Source organism: Carlito syrichta, unplaced genomic scaffold (assembly GCF_000164805.1).
Source record: "Carlito syrichta isolate Samal-C Ts95f unplaced genomic scaffold, Tarsius_syrichta-2.0.1 Scaffold120997, whole genome shotgun sequence".
In the NCBI taxonomy this organism is placed as follows: domain Eukaryota; kingdom Metazoa; phylum Chordata; class Mammalia; order Primates; family Tarsiidae; genus Carlito; species Carlito syrichta.
In genome coordinates this window covers 9322-18842 of record NW_007065093.1, presented here as the reverse complement: position 1 = coordinate 18842, position 9521 = coordinate 9322, and the positions used below count along the sequence as shown (strand labels likewise).

The window sequence follows — 9521 nt, the reverse complement described above, 5'->3', positions numbered from 1 at the left end:
GTGGTAGCACACGCCTGTAGTTACAGCTACTTGGAAGGCTGAGGCGGAAGGATCGCTGGAGCCCAGCAGGTCGGGGCTGCGGTGGCCGGGAGGGACCATTGCATTCCAGTCTGGGTGACAGAGTGAGACTCCAACTCATAAAAAAAGAAAAGAAAAGAAATTCTTGGGCCAGGGTTAGTGGCTCAACCTGTAATTCCAGCACATTAGGAGACTGAGTAGAGTGGATTGCCTAAGTCCACGGGTTTGAGACCAGCCTGGGCAACTTGGGGAAACCTTGTCTCTACAATAAGTCAAAAATTAGGGCTGGGCTTGGTGGCTCAGCCTGTAATTCCAGCACTTTGGGAGGCAAGATGAGTGGATTGCCTGAGCCCATGGGTTCGAGACCAGCCTGGGCAACTTGGCAAGACCTCATCTTTACAATAAAATAAAAAATTAGCATGCATCTGTAGTTCCAGCTACTTGGAAGGCTAAGGGAAAAGGTTCGCCAGAGCCCAGCAGGTCGATGCTGGGGTAGCCATGAGCATGCCACCGTATTCCAGCCTAGGCGATGGAGTGAGACTCCAAAAAAAAAAAATTAGGCCAGGCTCTGTGGCTCAGCCAGTAATCCCAACAATTTGGGCGGTCTAGGTGAATGGATTGCTTGAACCTGTGGGTTCGAGACTAGCCCGGACAACTTGGCGAGACCTCGTCTCTACAATTAAAAAAAAATTAGTCAGATGTGGTAGTTCGCACCTGTAGTTCCAGCTACTTGGAAGGCTGAGGCGGAAGGATAACCAGAACCCAACAGGTCAACACTGGGGTGCCTGTGAGTGTGCCACTGCACCCAGCCTGGGCGACAGAGTAAGACTCTAATTAAAAAAAAAAATAAATTATTGACTGGGCACAGTGGCTCATGCCTATAATTCTAGCACTTGGGAAGGTTGAGGTGAACGGAATGCCTGGTGAGACCTTGTCTTTACAATAAATCAAAGAATTAGCCAACTGTGGTGGCACATGCCTGTGGTTCCAGCTACTTGGAAGACTGAGGCAAAAGGATCACCTGAACCCAGAAGGTCGAGGTTGCAGTGACCATGAGCGTGCCAATGCACTCCAGCCTGGGCAATAGAGTGAAGCTTCGACTCAAAAAAAACTTTCTTGGCTGGGCTCGGTGGTTCAGCCTATAATCTCAGCGCTTTGGGAGGCCGATTTGAGTGAATTGCCCTAGCCCGCAGGTTTGAGACCTGCCTGGGCAACTTGGAGAGACCTCATCTCTACAATAAATCAAAAATTAGCCGGGCGTGGTAGCATGCGCATATAGTTCCAGTTACTTGGATAGCTGAGGCGGAAGAATCGCCGGAGCCCAGCAGGTCCAGCAGGTCGAGGCTGTAGTGGCCGGGAGCGGCCACTGCACTCTAGTCTGGGTGACAGAGTGAGACTCCAACTCAGAAAAAAAAAGAAAGAAATTCTTTATGTCATATTGCCCTTATTTTATGCTTGTAGCCAAACCCTCTCTTAAGAAACAGATCTACTCAAAAAAAACAAAAAAAAAAAATGCTGAGCACAGTGTAATCCCAGCACTTTGGGAGACAGAGGATTGTCTAAGCCCAGGAACTTGAGACCAGCCTGGGCAACATGATGAGCCCTCGTCTACCAAAAAAAATTTAAAAAAATCCAAGCGTGGTGGCATGTACCTGTAGTCCCAGCTACTTGGAAGGCTGAGGAGGGAGGATCACCTAAGCCCAGCAGGTAGAGGCTACAGTAGCCATGATCGTGCCTCTGCACTCCAGCCTGGGTGACAGAGTGAGACTAACCTGATAAAATAAAATAAAAAAATCTGAGACTAGATTTCTCTGGCTTTTTGCAACACCCACACTATCTTCCTGAAAAGCTAACCCCTGTGGGGTTCTAGACAGGAGCCTGGTACTGTAGCTTGAATGTCTGGCCTGCCTCAGCCCTTTGACACGTCTCCTTTGTTGTGTCTTGGGTTTGTTTGGTTTTGCTTCTCTTTGCAAAATGGTGATAAATGAATTTCAATGCCTAGCATTGTGTCTGAACCATATTATGTGCTCAGTAAATTATTCATGTTATTTCCTTTCTCATATTCTCCCAGAATATGAGACTGTGATAGGGCCTTCTGAGAGTAACACTATACCGGGTAAGAAACGCCTTCACTATGCTATGGGCAGAGTGCCCTTAGGGCCCCTTCAGCCGTGGGGCCATTATGTGTGCTGGGGCCACTATATTTGATGAATCCCAGGCCTCCCCAGCAGAATCAGCTATGGAATTGGTTTCCTGGATTCCTGGCTCCTCTCTTTGGAGACTTATCCCTCAGTGTTGAGGTGCAGTAGCAAGGCTGAAGGAGGAATCTGTTCTTATGCTAGTCAGCTCTCCCCATTTGCTCCAGCACCAGCCCTGGGTTCCTCCTAGAGGCCACAGGCATGGGGGAGAAAGCGGGGTTGGACTCTGCTAAAGTTCTCCTCTTGGTTCTCATTCCTACCTAGCCTTAAGGTTTAAGGTGGCTTGGTCTCAGATTTTCTTGTGGGCTGTAGTTGCAGTCTGTGTCCAGTGGGTGGCACTGTGACCCTGCCTAAGGCCGGGAGCTCAGCACTTAACTGGGAATCTGACTGCTTCTCCAGAAAGGCCTATTTGGGCCCAGCTACTGCTCAGATCACCTTGCATCTGTGAGGATGGAGCCCTTGGGGTATGTGTAGGTCTGAAATGGTAGTTAGGTCTGCCACATCCTGTCAGCTTGAAGTCAGCCTTACTGCATCCCCTCATCAGCTCAGCTTATATCATCATTTATTCGCCACTCTGATAAAGGCCACTGTGCTTCAGAGAAACTGAGGTTCGGAGAGACATGCCCAAGTTGCCAGGTCTGTTTTCCTGGTCCACTTAACCATTTTCCTCTAGTTGGGGGCCTTCCCCAGTTCTTTGCCTTCTTGGCCTCTGACCATCTGTTTTCGTCATGCTACCCAAGACTGTGGACATCTGCTTTCAAATTTTCTTCTTCCTGCACAGGGGACCCTCACAATGATCCCAATGCTCAGGGTGATGCCTTCAAGACTCTCTTCGTGGCTAGAGTGGTGAGTCCCCAGGTCCCAACTCCTGGAACCCCAGGCTGCTGAGAGCCTGGGCCTGGTACAAAGGACTAGGCTAAGTCCCCGGAGTATTCCAAGGGCTTTGGGACAGCTGCCTTCTCCCATTTAACTTTATATCTGTCTCCTTGTAGAACTACGACACAACAGAATCCAAGCTCCGAAGAGAGTTTGAGGTGTATGGACCCATCAAAAGAGTAAGTGTATTTGGTCGGGGTATTTGAGAGAATGCTGAATCCTAACCACCAGACCAGCAGGGAAGGTGGCTCTGGGTATTTTGGATTGGGGGTTCATGGAGGAGGCAGCTGTACCCTGAAAGAGAGAGGGGTCCCAGCCCTGAGGATGCCTCATCATTTCAGGGCTTGGGTTTATCTCCTGACTGTACTTCCATACTGCAGACCTTGGGTAGCACAAGTAAAATAATAAGTAGTGACTGCTGGTTGTTGCTTTAGAGCAGGGGTCTGCAAACTGCAGATGTACGGCTTGTAAATAAAGTCTTATCAAGATACACAGCCAGGCAGACCTGTTGCTCTAAGGCAGGAAAATGTGGGGCCCTCAAAGCTGGAACTATCTACTGTCTACTTTAAGCCACCACACCTGGCCTGTTCTTTAGGCCCTTTTTAGAAAACAGATGCTAATTCCTGTTTCAAAGTGAGACTTTGTATTTTCCTGTTATTTCTCCTCTTAATTTAAAAGTCACTTAAATGCTGTGTGTCTTCTCTTGTTCTCTGATCCAGGGGGGCACAGACCTCACTGGACTGTAGTAAGGGCTTGAGACCATCCTGCACATAAACTTCTGAGCCCCATACTGAATGTTGAATGGGCTCATCCCCAGCCTCTTCCTAGCCCCAGCCTCCATAGGAATTGATTTCCTGGTATTGAAGGCCTCTTTGATGGAGCCTTGACCCTGACCTTGTACTCTGATCTCACTTTGGGTCAGTTTGGAATCTCAGCTGGGTTTTGTTGGCTGTAGGGTCCCAAGGTTCAAGTCCTAGGACCAAGTGAACTCAGGACTATACGCATACGTGATGTTAGCTGGTCACTGAGTGGTAGTGATGTGAATGGAGAACTAGCCATCATCTGGGGATTGGCTTAAATGCTGTCACTTCCCAGAAGTCTTCCCTGGCTCATCTGACCCCCTCTGTCCCAACAGTCCTGCCTAGACCATTGTTCTGTCTAGTTCCTTCCTGCTCAGCATGGCCCCAGGGGTGTCTTTATGACACTCGGCTGACCTTATTTTTCCTCTGCTTACAGCCTCTCATGGCTTCCTAGCATATTAGGGCAGAGGTCCAGGTGCTGCAGCATGGCCTTCCAGGGCCCTTCCCCACCCATGTAGCCTTGTGTACCTCCACTGCATCCCACCCCACCCCTTGCTGTCATCCCTGTGGTAGGACCCAACCTGCAGCGCCCCATATTCTCTCACACCTCCCTGGTTTCGCAGGTACTGAGTTTGTGTCTATACATGATCTTTCTTCTCTTTACTATGAAACTCCCCTGTCTTGTTGACATTCGGAACTTCCTCCTGCGTCCCTGCCTCTGTGTAGACTGCCCACATGGGCCTTTCCTTGCTCAACCTCCTTGCTCCTTAAAGACCATGTTCTTCGGCTGGGCCCTGGGGGCGCTCAGGGACCCTGGAGCCTGATCACCTTTGTGACCTCATCTTCATTAGAATTTATCCCAGCCACTCTGAGTTGCCTTCTGCCCCCTCTGTTTCTCGTAAGCCCTTGGACCTTGAAGTTACTGCACTTCTACTTAACAAGCTGACACCACTGTTGCTCATTCATTCCTTTTTTTTTTTTTTTTTTTTTTTTTGAGTTGGAATCTCACTCTGTCATCTAGACTGGAGTGCAGTGGCCGCTCCTGGCCACTGTAGACTCGACCTGCTGGGCTCCGGCGATCCTTCCGCCTCAGCCTTTCAAGTAGCTGGAACTACAGGCGCGCACTACCATGCCTGGCTAGTTTTTTTATTTATTGTAGAGATGAGGTCTCGCCAAGTTGCCCAGATGGATCTTGAACCCGCGGGCTCAGGCAGTCCACTCACCTCAGCCTCCCAAAGCGCAGGATTACAGGCTGAGCCACCGAGCCCGGCTATTCCCGTTCATTCTTTTTGTTTTGTTTTGAGACAGTGTCTTACTCTGTTGCCCAGGCTGAAGTGCAGTGATGTGGCCATAGCTCACTGCAACCTCAAACTTCTGGGCTCAAGTAATCCTCTTGCCTCAACCTCCCCAAGTAGCTGGGACTATAGGCGTGTGCCACCATGCCTGGCTAATTTTTCTTTTAAATTTTTTTGTAGAGACAAGGCCTTTCTTTCTTGCCCAGGCTGCTCTTGAACTTCTGACTTCAAGCGATCTTTCCACCTCAGCCTCCCAAAATGTTGAGATGACAGACGTGAGCCACCACACTCAACCTGTTCTTTAGGTATTAGCTAAAGTGTCATTTCCTCCAGGAAACTGCTTCTGTGCCTTTTGCTCCTGCTGTTAGAGCATAAGGGACTCTAGTGGGACTCTTGAAGGACAAAAAGGGCCTGAGGCATATGTCATCAGCATCACCCAACCCAGCGCCTGCACACAGGTCATGTGTTTGGTGGGATGGCTTCCCTGTGGCGGAATTGACATCTGCTTCTCCACCCTCCCCACAGATACACATGGTCTACAGTAAGCGGTCAGGAAAGCCCCGAGGTTATGCCTTCATCGAGTACGAGCATGAGCGAGACATGCACTGTGAGTACCTCCTACTTTGGTCCTGCCCTCTGACCCTCTCTCACCTCTCTGCTGCCCCAACCCCTTCCCAGTCGTCTGTGCCCTCTCCCACCCTGCCACACCTGACACTAGCAATGTCTCTTCTCCTCCTCCCTTTGTTTCTGATATATCTTTTTTTTTTTTATATACGTGTTTTTTAAAAAACAAAAACCAAATCCCCCACAACGTGTGTGTGTGTGAACCTGGGGAGGTAAGTGTCACACGTTGAACCTCAGGGGCAAGGAGGGAACTGGGTGGGGGCTGGGGCCAGAGGAGGTAGGGGGAGGGGTCGGATTTTGGGGAACTTCTCCCCATTATTCCCCCCACCAGAGTTAGGGGCGGCCAGGTTGGAATGAGGACTGGCCTTTGAACCTGCCCTCTTTTCCCCCCAGTAGAGCTGGGGCTGGGCCACCCCACCCTCCGCCTCCCACCCCTGGCCCTCTACCCGGTTCCTCAGTGGGCAGCAGGGTTGCAGGTGTGTTCGGCGCCTGCCCCACAGCTCCGAAGCCCCCTTTGAGGCTGCTGCGGCGTCCACATGGGTAGGGATGGGTGGGGGGTGGGCGGGCAGGGCTGCGGCGTGTCCAGGGGCCGCCGTATTAATTGACTGTTCTTATTGTCACTGCAGCCACCACGCAGCTGGCTTGCAGCTGATGCTTACGCTCCCCTTACAACACCTCAGTGTATGGTTGGTATAAGGGTTTGTATCATGGGTAAGATCACTCAGCACCGCACACCAGCCCAGCTTAGCCAGGCAGCTCAGGAGCAGCAAGGCATCCCTCTTCCCACCCCAGCCGCCCCCTCCGTCTCCCCGCACCCACAGCCCTTTCCTCGTTTGGGTGCCCTCTGCCCTTCCTGCCCCGATCCACACACTCTCCGAGAACCTTGCTGGTCCCAGGAGGGGAAGGTTGAGCCCCAGTGGGAAAGGCAGCCAGCCTCTCCACTTGGGCTCCACCCATCCCCGACTACCCGGCTTCATGACGTCAGTGGCAAGGTGGCAGGAATACTGAAGACGGGGTGTACCAGGGCCAGGGCTCCATGTGGAACCCTCCAGCCCTCCCTTCCCTGTCCCCCGTGCCTTCTGTGGGGCTGTTACTGTGGTGGCCCTAGAGAGTCTTTTTGGCTGCTAGTTTCTGGGTGCTCTGTCCCCTTCCTGTCTTACCATGCTGAGGCCTCTTGAGGGGCTGGCTATGGTGCCCACCCGCTCTCCAGAGGCGGCCAGGAGCTCCCCAGATGCATGGAATTGGGGCTTGAGCATGGGAGGGATCGAGGGGTAGGCTGCAAACAGCTGACGGTGTAGTCGATTTTTACTTAAGAGCCTTTCACTGTCTAGAAAAGAGAGGGAAAGAGCGAGCGAGAGAGAGAGAGAGAGAGAGAGGCCTAGATGAACACGATCACATGTTTTCTTTGCTGTTCCTCCTGGGTTGGGTCTCTTTTGGGGTTTGGGACACTGAACCTGAGCTGGGTTCCTTTGCTTGACTGTGGTCCTAGTCCTTTAATTCCTTTCCCCACTCCCCTCCTGTGAGTTCAGGGGCCAAGCGGCCCCTCCGCCTGAACAGGTTGTCTCCTGGGCCTTGTGTGCCGGCCTCCGGCCTCTGGGCTAAAGCGGCAGGTGGGAGGGAGCCTGGAGGTGGAGGTGGAGACCCACTCCAGGTCCTGGCGGGCCGTGTGCCTAGTCGAGTGTGACTTGGAGATTGTGAGGTAGGCAGGTATTCTCAGGCCTCCCCAGCCTTTTTAAAAAACCTCCAACAAGATAGTCTCAGGGCTTTCAAGTTCCCAGATTTGATGTTAATCCTTGTCTCCCCTTCTAAGGCTTCCTTGAGGTATCTTTGGGGTCCGCCACTTCCTCTGCCTGTCTCCAGGTGATGCAGGAGATGTGGTTCCTCTTCCTTGTGGCTCCCTAGACTTCCCACTTCCCCTCCCTGTAGCTTTAGCTGACCTCATGGTTGTGGGTGTGGGGTCTGTGCGCGTGCTCAGGTAAGCTTGGGGGCTCCAGGTAAGCGGTCCCGTGTCCCCCCCCGGGAAGCCCGCCTCCTCGCCAGGCCCCCAGGAGTTGCCGAGCCCCCCCCATCCCGCTCGGTTTGGACACCCGCAAGGCCGGCATCGGTAAATGGCACCTTTTTCTCTTCCTCTGGTTGTTATTTGGGGGGGAACGGGCTGGGGCGGGGCAGGGTATTGTGGTTGGTTGAGGACAGTCCCCCAGGCCAGGGCTGGTGGGGGGATCAGGGACTTTTTGGCCTTCCCGACACCCTCATGTGATTACAGGCCAGGGTATCAGGCCTGCCCTTTGCTGTGCCCTGCCTGAGAGCAGCGGCGAACCTCTCCCTGGTCTCCTCCTCTCCTCGCCCTTCCCTGGCAGGCTCGGGCTGGGTATGGATTCCCAGCATTTGTTGAGCTGCAGGTGTGGAGGGCGAGATCTGGCGGGGCTGGGTGGAAGGGTGGCAGGGTCAGTCGTCTCAGGTAAGGCAGGGATTTCAGCAGCACCGCACGTCTCCCATTGCCTCCCTCCACTTTCCTCTCCCCCTGCTACGGGGGCCCCTCCAGGCCCCCTGGGAGCACACAACCCGCCTTTGTGCTCCCTGCCATTTCCTGAAGATTTCTCCCACCCCCTTCTGGTTCATTTTCTGTTCTGATGTCTGTTCCCCCACACTCACCCTCCCTCAAAAAAACAAAACATACGGTGTGGTCTGGGGTGCGGAGTGTCCTGGCTGGGCCTCCTGCTCCAGCATGATGTCGTAGGGTGCATGCTTGGGGTTGTGGAGGAGCCCCTCCCCCACAGCAGAGACCAGCGTTGAGTTAACCTTCAGTTTCTTTGCAGCAACTTTGGCCGCCCTGGAAGGAGGGGGCTGCTCCATCACATGGGAGAAGGAAGGGCCTGGGAGTCAAGAGGGTTGGTGGTTGGAGGTGGATGTCTCACCCCTCAGTCATGACTGAAGGGTGCTAAGCAGGCAGCCGGTGCAGAGATGGAGCAGGCCCCTCACTGGGTTGGGAGAGGGTTGGTCTGGCTGTGAGTTGCCTGGCTGTCTGGTGGGCGTGTGGAGAGTGTGTGTACTGGTGGGGACATGTGGGGGTGGGGATGCTGCAGAACTGGCCTGTCCTGACTAGAGGACCCTCTGGGGATTCCTCTCCCCTTCCCCCTCCCCACATCTGTTGCAGCCGCTTACAAGCACGCAGATGGCAAGAAGATTGATGGCAGAAGGGTCCTTGTGGATGTGGAGAGGGGCCGGACTGTGAAGGGCTGGAGGCCCCGGCGGCTAGGTGAGCACGACTTGCCCTGCTGGGCTCTTGGGGGCCTTGCGCCTGGTGGCTTGTCCTTCCCTCTTCTTCACTCTCCAGTGCTTTCTTCTCTGCCTCTTTCCAGCTTCCCGCTCTGTTGTTCACATTCGTCCTTCATTCCTAGTTCATCTATTTGATCACTGTCGTATTTCTCACACCCACTCACTTCTTCATTCTGGATTACTGACTAGGAGCAGGAGGTGCTGGCCTGGATAGGCCAGCTGGCCACCAGATGCCGACTTCTGTACTTAACCAGCCTCTTCATTTTCCTCATTTGGGCAGTGAGAATAACCTCAGAGTTCACCTCAGTGGCACGCTCACGGCCCACCGCAGCCTCGACCTGCTGGGCTCAGGTGATCTTCCCGTCTCAGCCTTCAAGTAGCTGGGACTACAAGCACACACCTGGCTAATTTTATTTATTTATGTAATTTATTTA

General features: G+C 53.1%; 1 protein-coding gene across 4 annotated transcripts in view; it reads left to right on the top strand.

Annotated features, from left to right (window-relative positions):
• LOC103249566 (U1 small nuclear ribonucleoprotein 70 kDa) overlaps positions 1 to 9244 on the top strand; it is an 18415-nt gene extending 9171 nt beyond the window's left edge. Inside the window, exons 5-9 of one of the 4 annotated variants that reach the window (XM_021707614.1) lie at positions 2998 to 3062; positions 3209 to 3271; positions 5713 to 5794; positions 6438 to 6497; positions 8966 to 9068. In XM_021707614.1, coding sequence (XP_021563289.1) covers positions 2998 to 3062; positions 3209 to 3271; positions 5713 to 5794; positions 6438 to 6463 — 236 coding nt within the window. In that variant the 3' untranslated portion in view covers positions 6464 to 6497; positions 8966 to 9068. Of the gene's footprint in view, positions 1 to 2997; positions 3063 to 3208; positions 3272 to 5712; positions 6068 to 6437; positions 8469 to 8965 lie in introns of those variants that run through there. The other 3 variants (XM_021707612.1, XM_008048198.2, XM_021707613.1) reach the window with 3 other exon arrangements.
• The last annotated feature ends 277 nt before the right edge of the window (positions 9245 to 9521 follow it).